General features: G+C 48.6%; 1 protein-coding gene and 1 non-coding gene across 2 annotated transcripts in view; both read right to left on the reverse strand.

The window, feature by feature from the left end:
* COL22A1 (collagen type XXII alpha 1 chain) overlaps positions 1–19974 on the reverse strand; it is a 221792-nt gene that overhangs the window by 33784 nt on the left and 168034 nt on the right. Inside the window, exons 44-47 of the mRNA XM_043483931.1 lie at positions 15874–15921; positions 9239–9352; positions 8816–8869; positions 260–313 (exon numbers count right to left, since the gene is read on the reverse strand). Coding sequence (XP_043339866.1) covers positions 260–313; positions 8816–8869; positions 9239–9352; positions 15874–15921 — 270 coding nt within the window. The remainder of the gene's footprint in view (positions 1–259; positions 314–8815; positions 8870–9238; positions 9353–15873; positions 15922–19974) is intronic.
* LOC122451585 lies at positions 8243–8349 on the reverse strand. Its single transcript, XR_006272479.1, has one exon. It is a non-coding gene; the product is annotated as a U6 spliceosomal RNA (small nuclear RNA).

Below are 19974 nucleotides of genomic sequence, written 5' to 3' on the forward strand. Positions count from 1 at the left end.
AGGTAAATGAGCACAAAATTTTAAAATATATATTAAAAAAAAATAAACAAAAAAGGTAGGCTCCTCAGATAATTGGGAAAGGGGAGTGTGACAATGAACCAAGGTGGAAACTATGAAATCCTGATTAAAAAAAAAAAAATCCTACCGAAGGCAAAGAAGAAACAAGAAAAGATTTCCCAAACGGTGGAGTGAAAATTACCTAGGAAAAAACAGTGCTGCTTCTTCAGGGTGGACAGTTTATTATAAAATGAGTTCTTACCTGGTCACCTTTCTGTCCAATCTCACCATCTGCACCATGTTCTCCTTTACTTCCCTTAAGAGAGAAAAAAAAAAAAAAAGAAAATTATAAAAAATTTTGCTAGAGCTCCTTTGCAAAAGAAAAATTTTGTGTTGTATTCATTCACTCATTCTTCATCAGTTTCTTATCAGGTTTGTGCTGGGGGCCCAAATAGCTACATGATCTTGAGCAGGTCATTTAAGGTCCAAGTTGTGGGGCTTTTTTAATTTACAAAATGAAGAGAATGATGATTGCCCACCCCATGAAATGTTGGGAGAATAAAATCAAATAATACACAAGAAATACTTAGCATGGAGTTCAAAATATAGTAAGAGCTACAATTATTATTTTTTACTATTCTGTATTGGAATCTGGATTTTGTCATTTACTAACTGTGTGTCATTGGTCAAGGTGTTTCAATTCTTCTGTTTCCTACTTAAAAAATGAGAACAATAACAGTAGACTCTTTGTCAGCGGGTTGCTGTGAGGATGAAATGACTTAGAATCTACAAAGTGCCTAGACCAGTGACGGGTCAGTGTTACCTCTCAGCAGTCTCACTGTGTTATCACCGTGGTCGTTATCAGCACGCCCATCGTCACCATCACTGTTGCTGTCACTGTGGCATCCCCATCACAACCACCGTCCTTCTCCTCAACTCATCAATCATCACCACCATGACCATCATCACTGTCATCACCACCGTGACCGTCATCACTGTCATCACCACCATGACCGTCGTTACGGTCATCATTTTCCCCATCACTGTCACTATCATCTTTTCCTTCCTTCTCATCATCCATCACCATGATCAGTACCAGCACCACCATCATCCTCACCTTCTTCATCACCTCTACCATCTTCACTGTCATCACCACCATCACTACATCACTCACTACTGGCCCCTCTATCCCCCTCCTCCTTCACATCCCCGTCGTCTTCATTATCATGGTCGTCAAGACACAGCAAGCAACCTACCAAAAATGCAGTCTTACAAACTAGTCCTGAAAGTAACACTCAAAGGTTCTGACCTCTCTTAACTGTCACCTACTTAGGCTTACCGGGTTAACAAGTGTATTCCAGTAAAATGTTATTAAACAAAAACACTCTAGTTCCTTTGCAAGAATGCATTATGCATTAAAAGCTGTTGCCAATTAATCAGTCTTGGCTATGGTTCCAGGACTGTCTTCCCTTACCTTTGCATCTTTGAAAGATCGTGTTCCTTCTTTGCCCTGTTTGTTCATTCAGTAGACGAAGGAGCGGAGGTGGTGGGTGGCAGGCCTATCTCTGAGGGTCCTTCCAGACTCCCAAACCCTGCAATTCTCTCACTGAAACATCATGCCCAGCCCTCTTTCCATCCAGACACTGTACCACACCAGCAGTTTATCGATGACAATAATTACCCAGTAATACCCTAGTCTCCTCTCTGTGGTATACTGGGAGGGTTAGATGCTCTATCTGTAAAGTGCCAAACGCTTTTTTATACAGGAAAAAAAAGAGGTTCAGAGGGGAAGAGCATTTGTTGCAACATTTTTGCATGGAATTATGTCTATTGTTTTAAGATCTATAAAGCCAGCACACCGTCTGCAGGCCACTTCGTAATCTCAATGAAAAAAAGTGACAGACTAGCACACTGTTTCTCCGACATGAAGGATGACTGCCTTAAAAGTAAATGGTTTCCTTTCAATTCCCAGTCCTCAGTCTGGGCTTAGAGTGGTTTTAACCCTCACCCCACAACTGAAATGTCAGCAGCTCAAGGATCTCCACAGTTGTCCTTGTCTCCTTCTCCACGATCAAAGCACACACAGCCACCCCCAAGCCTGACTCACTTCCTTCCAGAAAAGAGGGCTGACATTTACAGAGCCCTGCTCAGCTGGGCGCTCTGCCAGTGTCCACATGGGGTCCCACTTCATGTATTTCTTTGTTTGTATCCTGAGCTGATGCAAAACAGCATTCAATGTGTCCACATTATCTCATTCAGCCAGGAAAACTACTCAGTGAGGTAGGGGGTTGTTATCAGGGCATACAGATAAGGGTCCTGAAGACCAGAGAGGTTAAGTCATTCACCTGAGGTCACACAGCTGAAAAAATTATAATAATAATAATATTTGTCACCTAATCCAGATCTGTGTCCAAACTGTCTCCTCCTGATCAAGTTAATTTCCTGGTTATTTTTTTTTAGGTCACAATGCTTTGTCCTGCTGGTTTCATAATGTCAAGAGCACTAGATTTTCAATCTGGAAGCCTGACTGATTATGCTAACCATGTTCTCAGAACCTTTCAATGCACCAAGAATATAGCCGTCAAGAAAAAACAGATTAGAGACAAGACAAACCAAGAAACAACCTGCCGTCCTGGATTCTATATTCCGGGAACATTACTGGTTTACTATTTTGCAAACTTGGCTTTCTGTGGTAGACGTTTACTGAGGATGCAATGAAAGGGCTTCGCTTTTCCTGCTGAAAAGGACAGAAGAAACTCCCACCACAAGCCCACAAGCCCTTCTATCAGAGCGCTGACTTCAGAAAACTCGACACTGTGAGTGCTTTCTCTGTCTCCTGGGAATGGTATCAGTCCTTTTCAAAGGCCAATAAGACTTTTGCCAGTTCTAGGACCCAGGAGTGGCCTTCATAGGTGGTGCAGTGGTAAAGAATCTGCCTGCCAGTGCACACATGGGTTTGATTCCTGGGTTGGGAAGATCCTCTGGAGAAGGAAATGGTAACCCACTCCAGTATTCTTGCCTGGGAAGTACCATGGACAGAGGAGCCTGGTGGGCTATAGTCCATGGGGTTGCAGAAGATTTGGAAACAATTTATCGACTGACTAAACAACAAAAAGGACCCAGGAAACTATTTCTGGAGGATCTGGGAACATCTCTTTGAAATGTAATCAACAAGGGAAATAAAGCCCCATCAGCCAGATGCTGTAGGAAAGGAGGAGCCTAACTTCTGGGTCCTTTTTTCCAAGCTGCAGAACAACCTCCAGGCAAAAAGATGTGAACAGTTTGTTTTTATTTTGTTTGAAGCTAATTCACTAAAGCAGACGATTAGTCCAATTACCAGGTGAATTAGGATGAACATGACAAACAGTGCTATGTAGTGCTACGTGAGGACTAATTACTATTCACCTTGAGGACACAAACGTCATCAGTCATAGCTGCTTGACCATAGAAAAAGGTGAGGTTTCTTTGTCTTTACAAGCTCTTGGCAGAATTGCCTGTGATACCTATAATATTCTGGTTTAATGCTTGTGAAAAAAGAAATTATTTCCATTCTACTTTCTGGTTTGGGAGAAGATTCTGTTTGGTTTTTAAATATACTTCCCCCATGCCATCATGTACTAAGTACATAATACAACAATTATTTAGAGGTTATATTCATAGCAGAGGCTGCTCTAAAGATGTTGGCTTTTGTGAATCCATCAAACAGATAATTCTCTCTAGGATTTTACAAATTGTTGAGAGCAGGGCCTAAATTTTCTCAAATTAGTAAGCCTCTGCTATTCTCAGAAATTTTTCCCCTGAAAATTTGTGTGCTGTTTCTCTGGTTAGAAAACCTTTCCACAAGAATGCCTGTCAATGCAAGCAAAATCCTACTTCTTGGGACTTCCCTGGTGGTCCAGTGGTTAAGAATCCACCTTGCAACGCAGGGGAATCAGGTTCAATCCCTGGCTGGGGAACTAAGATCCCACATGCCGAGAGGCAACTAAGTCAGAGTGACTTAGTAACTACTGAGCCTGCAGGCCGCAACTCTGAGAGTCTGTATACCGCAACAAAAGGTCCAGCAGGACACAGCGAGGATCTCAGTGCTGCAACTGAGACCTGAATAAATAAATAAAAATAAATAAATATTTTAAAAAATCCTACCTCCTCCTCCAGATGGCCTTCACTGGTGACCTCTGCCCCATGGCATTATTTTCCTTAAGATCATTTAATTCTCCTCCTGGCAAGCTGTTGTAGTTGTTATTAACTCCAAAGAAGGAACGGTACGGAGGACCATCCACAGTTACACGCACCTAACACTTCCTACGTGCTGGGCACCACACCTGGGGCTTTGTAAATGTTTCCTTGTTGAATCATGTCCTCTTTGTGAGATGGGCCATGCAGTCCTACTTTTACAGATGAGGGACCCCAGCTTCAGAAAAGTCCAAGTTCCCCAAGTCTTATGATCAGTCAGTGCAATTCACCCAGCTAATAAGAGGCAGAACCAGGCTGGGGAACCACTGACTCCCTGCTCTCAATGGCCGTGGCCCCAGTCTGATTTTTGCTAAGAGTAATCACCTTGTAGATCTTTCTTCTCCAACACATCAGGCCCTAGAAGACATGGCCCATATCCGACCTAACGCTATTCCTCCTGACTTGGAAGGGAGCTGTTTAAGGGCATGCCTGGCAGGAATCTCTCAGGACTGAGGCACTCGTGGATGAAGAGAGACTTCTCCTAAAGAGAGCATGGACTAAATGGCCCTGGGTTGCCTTCTGGGCAGAATGGGATTCCAGGGCCTTTTCTGGCAGTTCTAACAACAGCAAAAGAGGTGTCATCTCTGCCTCCCAGAGTTGTTCAGAACCTCCAATGAGGTCTTCTACTCACCTAGCATCCCTGGTGCCTGCAGTACCTATTACATGATGGGTGGACACGTGGACAAGAAGAAAACCATGTTTTTCACAAAGGATGAAATAATCAGCATTTCCAAACTCAAAGGGGCTTTTACATCTGACTCATGAGAAAATCATGGTCTGATGACAATCTTGCTTCTTCTTCCTCTACATGGATGGTAGTCATAATGGAAGCCACTGTTTTCAGATTCCTCCCCTTAGTCAGAATCTTATGCAGTCTGGTCTGAAAGCTCCAGAAGGAAGCTCTGGAGCTGACGGTGTCATTAACCTCCCCAGACCCAAGATCCAGAGATGGCAGCTGCAAATTTGCAGGAAAAATCTTGGGAAGCCTGATTTCCCAGATGCTGGATCACAACCACAAACAATCAAACCTTCCTGATGATGCCTGTGACCAGTGAATACCTAGAGCCTTTGGTTATAAAAGGACACTAGCAATGACCACAAACACTCCACTGTACGCAGCATTGTAGACAGGCTGGAGTTTAAAGCCAAGAACCAAGGCAAGCCTGTGGGTCCTCAGGTGAGATACTGAATTCCTCTGCAAGTCATCTTCCCAGCAATAGGTGGTGAGAAAGGGAATGCTATTAAGAGTCAGTAACCAAGGCAGGGGATCAAGAGATAGAAGCTTTGTGCTCCTATGGGAACTGTCCTTGGTGCCCGTGTTGCCGATAGCATTACTGAGGGTATGGGAGTGGCTTAGTTGCTAGGTCGTGTCCGACTCTTGGGATCTCTGGAACTGTAGCCCACCAGGCTCCTCTGTCCATGGGATTTACCAGGCAGGAATACTGGAGTGGGTTGCCATTTCTTTCTTCAGGGGGTCTACCTGACCCGGTGACTGAACTCACATCTCCTGCATTGCAAGCAGGAGCTGCCAGGGAAGCCCCTACTGGGGTGTAACAACATGCTAACTAGTGGGGTCTGGGACCTGGACTCCAGGGATCCACTTTGGCTCTACTGCCTGCTTGTTTTGTTAACACTGGCATTTAACCTTGCTATGCCTTAGTTTTCTCATCTGTAAAGCGGAACATCTCTACCTCCAAGGATGATACTCACCATCACAGGAGATGTTATAAAGCAGGATATATGTCCTTGGTCCTTAACACACCAGGTAGAATGTCTCCTGCAGCTCCCCAGGAGCTCATTCTGCAGGGTGACCCTGAGACCTTCTCAAGGCCACCACGGACTCCCAAGTGGAGAAACAAAACACCCTGTCTCTCAGCAGCAGCGCTGATTTCTGTTCTTTTCCTGGAGGGAAGCTCTCTTTGACTTTCTCTGACTCTAAAGGAGGCAAACCCTCCCTTGAAGGGAATTATAAAGGAACAAAAGCAGAGTCACCGTCCCAAGACACCAGCACTTCCGGAGCAGTTGGGCTGATTGAGAAAACAGTTCCTCCTTAGTGGAGGGAACGCCTTATCTGTTTAATTGATCTGCTTTCCTTTCTCTGAATAAAGGTTATCATGTGGCAGAGGTAGCACCCAGATGCTGGCAAGCTGACAGCAAAGGTTGCATACTGAGGACCAGCTGAAATGACTCACCTGCAGACTCCTTCAAGCAAGGAGGTTAGCCGCTGCTTACCACCCCAGAAAAGAAGGGGAATTCTCAGGAAATAACACAGAGGATGCTCAGCTGTGCTGGTGTCTCTTAGCCTAACAGTTGCTAAGGGCAGAACCTCCAGTTCTATCTACACTGAGATCTGATGTCTTCAGTTCCCGAAGCAGGAGTCTTGGTTTTGTCAAAACCCTATACAACTTCAAAGTCTCTGCACAACAAACACGAGCTGTCTTAACCTGCCAGCCGGGGCCTGGGACACCTGGCTGTTTCCCATCCCGATACCCTACAGGCTCCCAGGTTGTGTCCCACCTCAGTATGTTTGTTTGCCTCCTTACCTTTTAATAGCAAATATAACAGCTCCAACCCCATCTTTCAGGGCTGGGCCTAGGGTGAGGCAAGTGAGTGCTCACCTGGGGGCCCCATAAACCTCAGATCGGAGAATAAAGAATATTTCAATGACATATTTTTAAAAGTCAAAATTAATGCAAAATGAAGAATTTCATCACCTATTCAGTATAAATCTATATCCCTTCCTACTTGAGAACTTCTGAATATGTCTGTATTAAAGTTAAGAGCAAATTGTACTATATGTTTTGAGCGTTAAATTTTTAAGTGATTAAAAATGTTTTTCTTTTCTAATAAAAAAACTAATGCAAAATAATGCAAGATGAACAAAATATGAAAATGTAAACAAACACAGGGCTCCGAAGGGGCAGAAATTACCAGGAGACAAGGGGACATGATTGAGCACTGTGTACGGAGGACAAGGGTCTCATGTAGGTTGGGTCTCATCTTTAATCATCATTCTGGTCCTTTGTTCCTCAGGGGTTACTTCAATCATTTTAAACATTTCGCAATACTGCACTAGAGTCTGATTTGGCTTGCTTATACCTTCTGCCCAGGTCCTCACCTCAATCTTAGCCCAAGTGATGACAGAGGGCTTACAGAGTGCCAGGCGCAGATGGGAGCATCTTTGAGCAGTTTGGGCCAGGAGCCTGGAAGGTCTCTGCCCTCGCAGTCCCTCATTCACCAGGAGGAACAGGAAGGGCCAGGAGGCAAGAAGCCAGCCCACGGTCATGCTGAGACTGGATTCCCGCCCCAAAGGTCTTGTTCCTGTGGTCTCTCTCCTACTGACAATTTCATGCTGCAACTCCCATCAGAGGAGCCACACCGAGTCCCAGAGAAGCAGGGTGACACATGTGTCCCTGGACGCCAGGACAGAGGATGCGCAGAGGTCACAGCAGCACAGAGCTGGCGGGGGCAGAGAGCTCCCAGGGCAACAAGGATGTCCGCTCCCTGCCTACACGCCAGCCGACACGCTCTCCCCCTGAGCCCTGAGCCCCGTCATGACCGAGCGCCCGACAGCCGCGGCCCCGACACCTGCCTGTCCCGCAGCTGCATGCCCAGCTCCCCCTCCCATGCCAGCCTCCGAGCTCTGTGAAACTGCGGCGCCACGCTGCCTGTTCCGGGCAGGTGTCTCGTCATTCACGGCACAGTGAATGATGCCCACTGCGTTTCTATAGCACTCTCCTAATAACACTCTCTTTTAAAATTATTTTTTATTGAAGGATAATTGCTTTGCAGAATTTTCCTGTTTTCTGTCAAACGCTGACATGAATCAGCCATCGGTATACATATATCCCCTCCCTTCTGAACCTCCCTCCCATCTCCCTCCCCATCCCACCCCTCTAAGGTTGATACAGAGCCCCTGTTTGAGTTTCCTGAGCCAAACAGCAAATTCCTGTTGGCTATCTGTTTTTACACATGGTAATGTAAGTTTCCATGTTACTCTCTCCATACATCTAAAAATACAGAACACTTCACAAATTTGCGTGTCATCCTTATGCAGGGGCCACGCTACTCTTCTCTGTATCGTTCCAATTTTAGTGTATGTGCTGCCAAAGCAAGCACCCTAATAATCCTTTTATCGAGTGCTAAGTTCTTTTTCTGTACAATATGTTCAACTCTCACTTCTCTCCGCAGTTGTTTTTATTCACATCATTAGTGGGTGGAGAAATTGAGGCCCAGAGAGGTCAAAGATTTTGCCTAAGGTCACACAGCAGCAGTGACTCAACTCAAATTCAGAGTTATCTGACCCCAAAGTTCACCTTGTAACCAGCACCACACATTCCTATCCAGTAGCTCATCTGTACTTTCAACCACTCGGGTATTTGTAGATAAGCAATCTGAGACTCAGCAAGTTCAAGGGCCCATTCCCAAGGTCACTGAGACAGCCGGTGCAAAGGAGAGACCTGGAACATGGGTTTTCTGATTTTAAAACCATGATCCCTTTACACTGGGCATCACTCTTCCTCAAACTTAGGCTAACCAGTGAGATGAGAACAGATACACATGAGTTTTATGACGGTTCACCGACCTGTGGTCCAGCTATTCCTGGGGGCCCTGGGAGGCCTCTGGGTCCAGCATCCCCCTGCAGCAGGAAGAACAGGGAGGAAAAAAAAAAAAAAACAGCAGGAGTAAGTGTCTGGACCTGACATATGGCATCATCAGCATGACGTCCACGTCCATATCATTCACTGATTTCCCATGGGATTCCCAGGTTCCTGCTCACCCCCCAGCATGTCTGAGCAAAGAATATAGGCGGGTAGTGATAGGGTATGTGGCTGTGCATTCACAGGTATAAGCCACCCCCAAAGTGGAGACTGGTGCAGGAACCAGTCCCCAAGGTGACCCCAATGATCCTCGCCTCCCAACGGGCACCAGAGAGGCAGTGCTGGAGTTTCCAAGACGTTTCAGTTCATCCCAATGATAAAAACTAAGTCTCCTCCTAAGTTCCTACCTTTTTCCCTTCTGTGCCTTCTCTCCCTGGCTTTCCTGGGAGACCTTTGTCCCCTTTAAAACCTGGAAGACCAGGAAGGCCTGGGGGGCCCGGGGGACAGTCATTGCACACGTCCTGAGAGAAAGAGTAACACAATAATACAGTTACTTATAAAACAAAAGGTGACCCATAGCTCCAACCCCTGGAGGAAGCCAGCAAATGATGAAAAAGCAAATGGGTAGATGGAGTCATTACCCACACAGGCTGTGTCAAACTTTCTTCTCTCTTGTTCTTAAACTAGGTTTCAGCATTGATATATCTGTATTATTACTGCATGTCTCTCTACTTCCAACCAGATGGCTGAAATGTAGCCCAAGACCAAGATGTCGAAAGTACATGTATCGATGTCTGTGAACATCTAAAATATTCACGGTACAGATTTAAAGCAAGCATTTAGTACTGTAAGAAACAGCATGCTTTGTCCCAAAACAATGCTGAAAGTTGAATTCTCTGTCTCACAGGTTTATCTCAGTGGTTTCTGAACAAAGAGGCAAAATAAAGAACGCAAGAGGCAACCCTGCTCCGCAAGGTCTTGCTCACTGTAACACACACCAAGTATCACCTGTCATTCTTCTTAGTCCAAGTGAAAGTTGCTCAGTCATGTTCGACTCATTGCAAACCCAAGCACTATACAGTCCCTGGAATTCCCCAGGCCAGAATACTGGAGTGGGTAGCCATTCCCTTCTCCAGGAGATCTTCGCAACCCAGGGATGGAACCCAGGTCTCCCACATTGCAGGCAGGTTCTTTACCAGCTGAGCCACAAAGGAAGCTCTTCTCAGTCCAAAGTAGGTATTTAATTAAGGTTCTCTGGAATGGAGTTTTGCTCCTCAGCTCTGTGGCAGGTGAGTTCTGTTCCTGGAGTGAATTTAAGGCCCAGGGAACCAGTTCTCGAGCTTGTCTGTGTCATCCCCAGATCTTACAGTTCAGAGCACAGTAAACTCCAAATGAAATTCACTGGCTTGACCACCCTCTCGTCCAACTCACACCCCAGCGTCTTGGACTGCTCCTTCGTTTTGCTGTCGTTGTGACCCCATTGACTCCTCTGTCCATGGAATTTCCCAAGCAAGCATACTGGAGTGGGTTACCATGTCTCCCTCCAGGCGATCTTCCGGACCCAGGGATCCAACCCATGTCTCCTGCATTGCCGGCGATTCTTTACCATGGTGCTCCTTCCATGCCTTCACTCTACTCCTGTCTTTTCCCCCTATTCCCTCCTTGTGACAAAAGTTAAATAAAGTAAAACAAGGATGGCTCTCAGAACAATGCCAGATCACTTCCAGAGCATTCGGCTGTTGTTATGAATTCACGTACTCAGCCAGTGGCTCCCTTGCTGTTGGGCGCTGCATTCTTCTGCTTCGAGACCACAGTAAACAGCGTCTTGAAGAGCTCATGGATCCATGGCAGCAACTGACAGAGGCAAACACGCTAATTCGGGCCCTTGGGATGCTCCACTGGAGAGGTCGGCAAAGACCTGCTCACGTTCACGGGGGTGATGTCTCAGGTGACCCGGCACTCATCCTGATCTCTAATTCAGGATGGACGGGCTCTCGTCAACAAAAAAGCAACTCTGAGCAGTCCACCTTCCTTTTAGGTGCTCACGCCTACTCAGTCTTTGATGTTTCTTTAGAGGTATCCTACTCCAAGAAGTCCTCCTGATTGCTTCACACTGGGGATATTCCTGTCTCACTATTGAGGTGGTCTCTTTATAGCTCCATGCCGAAAAAAAAAAAAAAAAGTGTGAGCTCTCTGAGGAAGAAGTAGAGTTGCTTTATCTCTGTGTGTTTGATTTATAGCAAATTGAACTCTGTAATGAGGGGCCCAGCTGACCCAACCACCAACCACTGATCTCCGCACGCTTAGAGCCATCTTCCTTTAGTGGGTGGTTTCAGAAGCTGGCTGAAATGCTGAGGCTGCTACATGTTGGGTATGTGAAGAAACGGCAAATGAGATAAGTTGAAGGGCGCTGTTCTCAATTGTTGTTTGGAAGGGTGACAGACTAGGGAGAAACTCGTCTATTCCTAGATCATCTCTATAGTTGTTTCGGATACATCTGTGAAATAGAGCACCCACAGAAACAGGATGCACGGAAGCGGAGCTAGGCTGGTTGCAGAAGGACGTCCAGACACTAAGATGTTGTGGACCTGGAGGGTGCAGTGAGATCCACAGCACAAAGCGATCATGTCTGAGACAAAACCTCACTACTTTTCGATTTCTTGTCAATTTCTGGTGCGGATAAGTCAGCCTGAGTGTGTCTTAGTCACACGTTCTGTGAGCACTGTTCCCTGATGGCCAGGGCAGCCCCAGACTTGCTAGAGGTGGGGCTGGACTTAACATACGGACCTGGTCCTGGAATCCAGTGCTCACAGGGTGAGACCAGCCCCTGACCCGCTCTCCCACCAAGGCTCTGGTGCCCGTGGGACCCCAGCCCCTCCTGATCTGGGACACCTGAGTCATCTTGATACTGGCACTGGGACCCAGGCGGACTGCCCCCAAACATGTCTCAGTGGCATATAAATTATTGTGAATTAAAGTTACTTAAGAAATGGCCAGTGTAAGACAGACATTGATACTTCTGTCTCACTGAAAATAGGAAATAAACTGAAAAATGGGAAATAAACCTCTCATGTGAAAGGGGCCCTCCCTGCATTTGGAGGTGGGAGGACACCTTTATCCCCAGAAACAGGGATTTCAGGGCCAAGAAGCCTGTATAAATCTTCATTTTTCATTTACTACCCTGAATCCAAGCTCTGCTTAAAGTTTTCACTAATTAAGCACCCACAGCCTATGTTTCTTTGCCCTGTCAGTTCCTCACAAATGTCTTATGTCTTTATCTACAAAGTATAAAGGCTGCCTGTTTTGGCCACTTTTTAGGTCTCATTTCTAGGAGACCTCCATGTGCACAAATTAAAACTTATTTTGCTCCTGTTAATGTCTTGTGTCAATTTTTAGTCCCACCACAGGAACTCAAGAGGACCCACAGGTGGAATTTTCTCCCTCCCCATCACCAGCCAGAGTTCTGTGTCCAGCTGGATGGGCTCACCCAGACCACAGTGAAGCCTCTGCCTACTTGCAGTCACAGCTACACCTCTCCAGGCCTCAGTCTCCCTATCCGTGAGATGAGAACCTCGGATTCTTGGGAGAAATCCATGGCGAGAACACAGGAGTTTCAGCTGCCATGTGCATCCCTGTGGTTTCAGCTCTAATCTTCCTCCCTTTGTCCCACTGGCAGATCAGAGAGATGACCTGATCATCAATTCTGCTCCCAACTCTTCCACTTAACTGAGTCATCTCAGGCAAGCCACTTTAGTTCCTTTGAGTCCACTTCCATATCTGTTAACAAGGTTCTTTCTCCTACCTTAGGAGACAGCACAAAATTTAATACGTGTGAAGCATCTAGCATGTTGCGAGCTCCAATGTGTCAATGCAGACTCCCCTTTGCCTCCATCCCCTTCCTATTTCCTGAGAAATTTTCAGCAAACCTTGTGTCATTGTATTTGGTGCAGGACAGCAGACAAAGCAAGCGCTCAAAACTGCATAAACCTGCAGGGATTCTGCAATCTCTTGCCAGGCACAGAAACCATCTCTAGATCATCTCACCTGAACTTCTGCTGGATTCTTGAACCCTCAGTGCATGTTCATGTCAAGTGTGTAGCCTACACCTCAAACCTCTAGCTGACAGCCAAGGAACTCACTACCTGCCTGTCTTGCATCAGGAAGCTTGGATACACGCAAAGATGAAGGCACATAGCAGAGGGGTTGAGAGCATGAGGAACTGGAGCTGGTCACACTGGGAGTGAGCGTTGTTTCTGCCACCGTCCAGCTCTGTCACCTTGAACAAGTGTCTGGCCCATCCATGCCCACCTCCTGCTCTGCAAAAGGCAACAGGTAATAGTACCCAAAGTCCATATAGTCAAAGCTATGGTTTTTCCAGTAGTCATGTATGGATGTGAGAGTTGAACTATAAAGAAGGCTACACACCAAAGAATTGATGCTTTCTAACTATGGTGCTGGAGAAGACTCTTGAGAGTTCCCTGGACAGCAAGGAGATTAAACCAGTCAATCCTAAAGGAAATAAACCCTGAATATTCATTGGAAGGACTGATGCTGAGGCTGAAGCTCCAATACTTTGGCGACCTGACGTGAAGAGCTGACTCACTGGAAAAAACCCTGGTGCTGGAAAAGATTGAGGGCAGGAAGAGAAGGGGACGACAGAGGATGAGATGGTAGGATGGAATCACTGACTCAATGGACATGCATTTGAGCAAACTCTGGGAGATGGTGAAGGACAAGGAAGCCTGGAGTGCTGCAAGTCCATGGGGTCACAAAGTCAGACATGACTGAGCAACTGAACAACAACAATAACTAGGTTGTTGGCAGGAATTGGGTGAAATAATATTTATCCTGGGTTTTGTCTAACAGAGGGGCATCCATCGGGGAGGTATCATCCTTGAGGATGACCTCCCGGGCACAGATCCAACCATGGAAGTTCAGTAAACAGGAACTCTTAGAATACGAAGTCTCTACTCAGGCAGTCTTCCAATGACCAGAATGAGGCAAATTTTCTGTAATCAAAGATGCCTTCTCAGCAAGAGAGGGTCTCCCCCACCAGCCACCTGGACCAGACAGCCCATCAGGCTTTAACCGACACCAAGATGGCAGTGGGTGATTGTACACTAGGGAGGCAGGGCAGTGACGCTGCAGACCTGGGCAAACCACGAGGACCAGGCTCTCGTCTGCAGAGTTTCCAGGCAAAGCGCAGCTCTGGAAGGCCAGGGAGTCTCAGGTACTTCCCTGAAGGTAGGTGCTCACATTCTCTCTGCAGTTCCTGGCTGCTCAGAGGATCAGGGCTACATCCTTTGCAGGACAGAAGTATCAGTTTGACTAAACGTCTGTCTCAATGCTGCAGCCATAAAGCATACAGCGGTCACTCCTGCTATCCATGCCTTAAAGACTGGGACACTTTGAGGCTGGAATCCTTGAGGGGAGGTGGGGGGCAAGAACCAAGGCAAACCCAATGTCTTCCAGTGGGACAGAATTAGGGAGAAACCACGTAGACTAAAAAGCCTGTACTAAACAAGACTTGAATCAATAGATAGATTTCTTGCCATGTCCTGGTTGTAAAAAAAAAAAATCTCCCTCTTGTCAGTAAAAATCAAGAAAGATTGCTCCACTCCTCATTTTTAAATAAAATGTATCATTTTCCATCAAGGCATCTCAATGTGCCAGAGAGATGAAAAGTCCCAGGCTTCTGCGGTTTCCTTTTTCCTTTTGCTCTCCTCCCTGGCTCTCACGCAAGAACCAGGTGCTTTCAGATGCCTCCCAAGAGGTTTTTAGAAGACAGGAGACGAGGAAGGGGGCGGTCACACAAAAGGCAGGGCCAGGCTCCATCCAGAGTTTAGACCAAGGCTGAGAAGAGAGGCAGCAAATGGTCCCCCACATGCGCGGCCACAAGACGGCTCTTCCAGAAACAGATCTCACACCCGCTCGGTCCTGCCTTCCCCCGTTCTTCTCCGTCCAAGACCCGAGGTCCCTGGCCGAGCTCCCAGGCAGCCAACTCTCCACGCCCTATCTCAACCGAGCTCTTCTCAGCTCACGTCCCCTGCCCCGGGGAGAGGGTGCCGTGGTTCTGACAATGAACTCCATCTGTGCTCGGATCCAGACTCCGCCTGGCCAAGGGCCCAGCAGCTCACTCCATCGCTCGGCACCTGCGCCCTGGACCCGGCACCAGCAGGATCCCCACCCAACCTGCTGGATTTTGCCCAGGTCTGTCTTTTCAGAACCCCAGGACGCAGTCCTGTGCGGGGTCCAAAGTCAGTCTCTGGACTCACTGAGGACAAGATTCTATTCCCAGAAAGTCACTGACCCTCATGGTGACTCAGGTTTCTAACAAACGAAGTGCCAGTCACTAAGTCTTATCTGACTCTTTGCGACCCCGTGGACTATAACCCACCAGGCTCCTCTGTCCATGGGATTCTCCAGGCAAGAACACTGGAGTGGGTTGCCATTCCCTTCTCCAGGGGATCTTCCCGATGCAGGGATCAAACCCGGGTCTCCTTCATTGCAGGCAGATTCTTTACTGTCTGAGCCACCGGGGAAGCCCTATAAAGGGTGACACGCATCCCTGGGTGGGCTCAAACCACCAACCTTCCGGTTTACTGCCAGATGTGCTGACTGACTGCACCGCAGAGACACCAGGATAGTCTTCAAATCCCCTGGAGAAGGGAATGGCTACCCACTCCAGTGTTCTTGCCTGGAGAATCCCATGGACAGAGGGGCCTGGCAGGTTGCAGACCATGAGCAGCCAGGAGCCACAGGTGGCAAGTACGTACTTAGGATGTAGCTAGTGTGACCAAAGACTGGAATCATTTTTTTCATTAAACTTAAATTTAAATTCACACATGTGGCCAGTGGCTTCTGCACTGGACAGTGGATTTTAGCGCATTGCTGGCACAGCATGTTCTCAGGAAATGTTGTTATAGTTGTTTATACTCTAATGTAGTTGCTCAGACCAAAAAAAAAAAAAAAGGACCATATTATTGACATCGCCAGTCTCCCCGTCACAACTCTCAAAACGCATGCACATTTATGTTTTTACCTTCACCAAGAGATTTACGTCCCCTGGAGACAGTACTGAAGAGGGGCCCTGTCAAAGTAAAAATAAATAAATACATACACACACACATGCGTGCACACTGCACATCCCATGTTTCTGCAGTGAGCAGACTTCAAAATGTGGCTGTTACAGGTGACCCATCTACACAGGACACAAAGAGCCTGGTCTATGCCCCACACTTGGGAACCACAGGCAGACTCTTCTGAGCAGTCCTAACTAACATCAGACTTTCTGGTCCTGGTCTTTCTGGGCCTCTCTCTCTCCTGCTGGCCCCTCCTTCCCCTTCTATCACCACCAGCAGGTCCTATGGGTACTGCGGAAGACAAAGGGGCAGGCTGTCCTTTACTCCAGATGGGTAATAGCTGCCACTGTCATTCACAATCTAGTACAAATCTAAAGCAATTCCTTCAGCTCTCCCAGGTGAAATAACATTTTAAGCCTCATTCGTCTTTATGAGTTGGAAGTCTCTAACTTCAGGAAGGAGAGTTCAGAAATCAAAGCCTCTGAAGGTGTGAAGGAGTCTGCAGGTCACTGAGTTCACACTCAAACCCACGGTGAGTTGGGAAGTGGCGTGTAATGACCGTGGCCAGCTTGGAGCCCAAGTGGAGTGGAGGCTGGGGGAAGAGGGATTCTTAAGTAAGGACTGGAGACTGGCGTGCTACTCTGCAAACTTCTGCAAGTTGCAGTGGACAAGGAGTGCCAAAGAGCCCACTGTCCAGAGGGAAGGGGGCAGGTTTCCTCCAGAACGTGGGAAGCCGGTGACCACAATCAGCCTTGTGGTGGCTGGTTCCTTTTGATTAAGTTTGAGTCAGGTTTATGAACTGTGAATCCAGTCTAGCCTGTTACAGAGACAATTTCCTGGCTGCCCCACTTTCCCTGACTCCATGGGGTTTCTGCCTCATCCTGTGGCTGCAGACAGTGGCAGAGGCATTGTGTACGTTTGCACAGGATAACCTTGGCACTGGCTGGGTGTACGCCATGCTTCCTGAGCTGAAATGCTCAAGTATTCAATCACTGCCCTGGGTTGCAAGAGGACGCCACCTGAGAGAGACTGGGGTCGGACTGAGTCAGAGTCAGAGGTTCTGAAGGGGCCCCTGGCCTGCAGGGAGAGCTCGCCTAGGCTGCAACTGCTGGACAAAGCCTAGAACACCCTTAGTTATCGGAGACCAACCCCGGGAAAGAAGGCCAACCTGTGCCACATGCTAATTGAGTAAAACTTTAAAAGGGGAGAGGGGTTTTATTTTGATACTGCATGCTTTCCCCTGGCAAGTTAATAACATAAGATTCATACTGTCCAAATTGGGAGGTTTTTTTTTTTTCTTTTACAAATTGGGATATTTTTATACTGCTGGCCTTGCATTCTGGGGGCTATTTTTCTGCTGACATTTGAGCCCTCTGCAGAGTTGTTAGAGTTCTATGAGCACGGCTGGGCATCAGTTAGGAGAGCGAGAACAAGGGGTGGATTTCCCGTCTAGGTACAGTGTGCCCTGGGGGATAATTTAATCAATACCCTGTTATGACCCATTTCTGTGGGCCTCCTGAGAGAGGTCTGAACACACAGGAGTAAGGCCAGTGCGGGGGCCGTGGCCAGTCGGTGGTTGATGGGTGGGAAGTGCAGGGGTGCAGAGAGACAGTCTGTGCCCTGCCCAGGCCCTCATTACCTCCTGGGCACCAGCCACCTGCTGCCAGGACGCTGGCTGGCTAGTCACAGAGACGCCAGCTACAGCCACTGACGGGCTGACGTGGGGATGAGTGAGAGCCGCTTCCCGACGGGCCAACTCTGTTCACTGCTCACACCCGAGTGCTCCCAGTGGGGTCAGGCCGAGGCTGGATGCCGGCTGAACCCACAACTTCAACTGCCTCTTCGCCCACCATGCCCTGCTTCCTTCCATCTTAACAGGCGTCACCTTAATCAATCATTAAGCACAAGAATCCCCACCAGAGGCTTTCTAGAGCAGCCGGGTGTAGACAGGGGATTCCCGCTACAGGGATTCTAGGGGTGCAGCCCTGGAGGAACCCCACCCAGGGCCCACTGTCCACCCTCGGAGGGCTGGTGACCGCAGGAGAGGCCTTGGTTGTCCCAACCCTGCACATCCCAAAGAATGGTCCCAGCTGCTCTGGAGAGATGACTACTGTCCTTGGAATGCCCTGCCTGAGAAGAGTGCCTTTGTTTACCTAGGGCCTTGGGCCATGCAGTTAACAATGTCGTCTAAGGTGGGGGCCTGGGGCCAGGGAGTGTCAGTCTGACCTCTGGGAGGGCGGGAGACGGTGGCGTGACCAAGACCACCCAGGAAGGCAAGCCTGGTCTGGGTGAGCGTCCGTCAATGGCAACCCCTGCTGAATTTCAAGACCACTCAGGGTCACCCCCGTGGACTCGGATTACACACAACTTTTGGGAAAGCCGAGTGTGAGGCGGGGACATGTGGAGGTCCAGCCTTGTGTCTCAGGGGCTCCTTTCCTGGACTAAACCATCATCCTGAGTGTAACAGCTCTCCCGAGCTCTGGGGGCCCTTCTGGTGAGTCACTGAACCTGAGGGGAGTCCTGGAGACCCCTGAGAATGTGACTTGTCTGATTATCAAGACCAGGGACCCTGACAGTGACTCAGCAGTACCCAGGACCATGTTGGGGGAGTGTGTTCTGTGAACTTAAAGGGAGTCAAGAGAGAGTGATGCTCTCTGTCTGCCGGAAACCAGCTGTGAGACGTCAGGGTTAGCCCATCCAGTCCGCTGGACTCTGCGGACACACTTCTCTCTGCAGAGGTGTCAAGGTCTGGATTTGGCAGAGGTCATCTGGACACCCTTCAGCCCTTGGCCTGAACTTTAACTCTTCCACTCACTTCACCAGGGCCTGGCACTTGGGTACCGGGGCGGATTCTGGAGTTTTATTTGGCTGCTGTAAATCTGACTCCGTGGAGGAGGAGGAGCATGTGAATAAGTACCCCCAACCTCCAGCAAGACTTTTCAGTCATCCCTCTGGCAGGTCTTAATGAAGTTTCAGGACCCTTCTAGGAGACCAGGATGCCCCTCCGGGTGTCTGCTGCGCCCAGCAGCCTGGACGAGGCAGAGACAGACGCTCTCACCCTCAGGGGCCTCCAGGCCTTGGGTCTCTGCCTGACTGGCACTTGCGGCAGGCTGGGCTCCCAGAGCAGACAGCCAGCCATGCTGAGGGCGAGCCTCTGCCCAGGGGAGTTCCCTGGTTTCCGGAGCCAGTCTCGAGGCCTGGGACTCCCCAGTCGTGGCTGCCACTGTCTCTTCCTTCTTGGGCAGCAGGTTTCAAAGGGCTGATTTCTCCTGTGTCTTCCCAGCGGTTTCCTGCCCACCCAGACCCGCTCATCCTCACTGTTCCTTCCCTGGAGGGCCCACCGGTAGCCTGGTTAGGTGGCTAAGCCTTCGGAGCATCTCTGGTGTTGGTAACAATCTGGGGGCTGGGTTCCCAGAGCTGATGCACTGCACACAAGGGACGCCTGCAGGAGCCGAGTGCACGGCCATGATGCCCGGGACCAGACGCTCAGGACTGTCTCGTTCTGCACAAGCCCCTGCAGCTCTCCTTATGAGAGAAGAAAGTTTCTACTCTAAAAGGGGGGAAACCAGAAGGAACTGACATTACTGAGAAAAAGGGCAGGACACGGGCCAGTGAGGAACTAGCCATGGACAAGAAGTGGCTCTTGCCCATTTGCTCACCCCCAGGTCCCCATCCATCCCTCTCAGTCCTGCTCCAAGTCCTGGGGGTGTATCAGGGGACTCACCTGCCTCTGGCGCTCAGGTGAGCTGGACCAAAGAGAGGCACACAGGGAAACCGGGGCTGGGGGGCACTGTTCCCTCTCAGCCTCTGGCCAGGCTTCCTGGCAGTGGCTCTGAACCCGCAATTTCCGCTCCCATCTGGCAGTCCCTTCCCCACCATTCCGGCTTTCTCTTGGCTCTGAAGATGAGCGCAAGGTGGTTCTGGCTTCCCTCCATGTTTATCTCTGGGCATCACAGCCACCTCTGATTAGTTCCCTCCGCCCACAGCTTTGTAAAAAGCCCCTTCTTAAAGCTTCTTGAGCCATCCGAGTTGCATTTTATTCTAGCTGAACCCCTGATGGT

Source organism: Cervus canadensis, chromosome 12 (assembly GCF_019320065.1).
Source record: "Cervus canadensis isolate Bull #8, Minnesota chromosome 12, ASM1932006v1, whole genome shotgun sequence".
Lineage (NCBI taxonomy): Eukaryota > Metazoa > Chordata > Mammalia > Artiodactyla > Cervidae > Cervus > Cervus canadensis.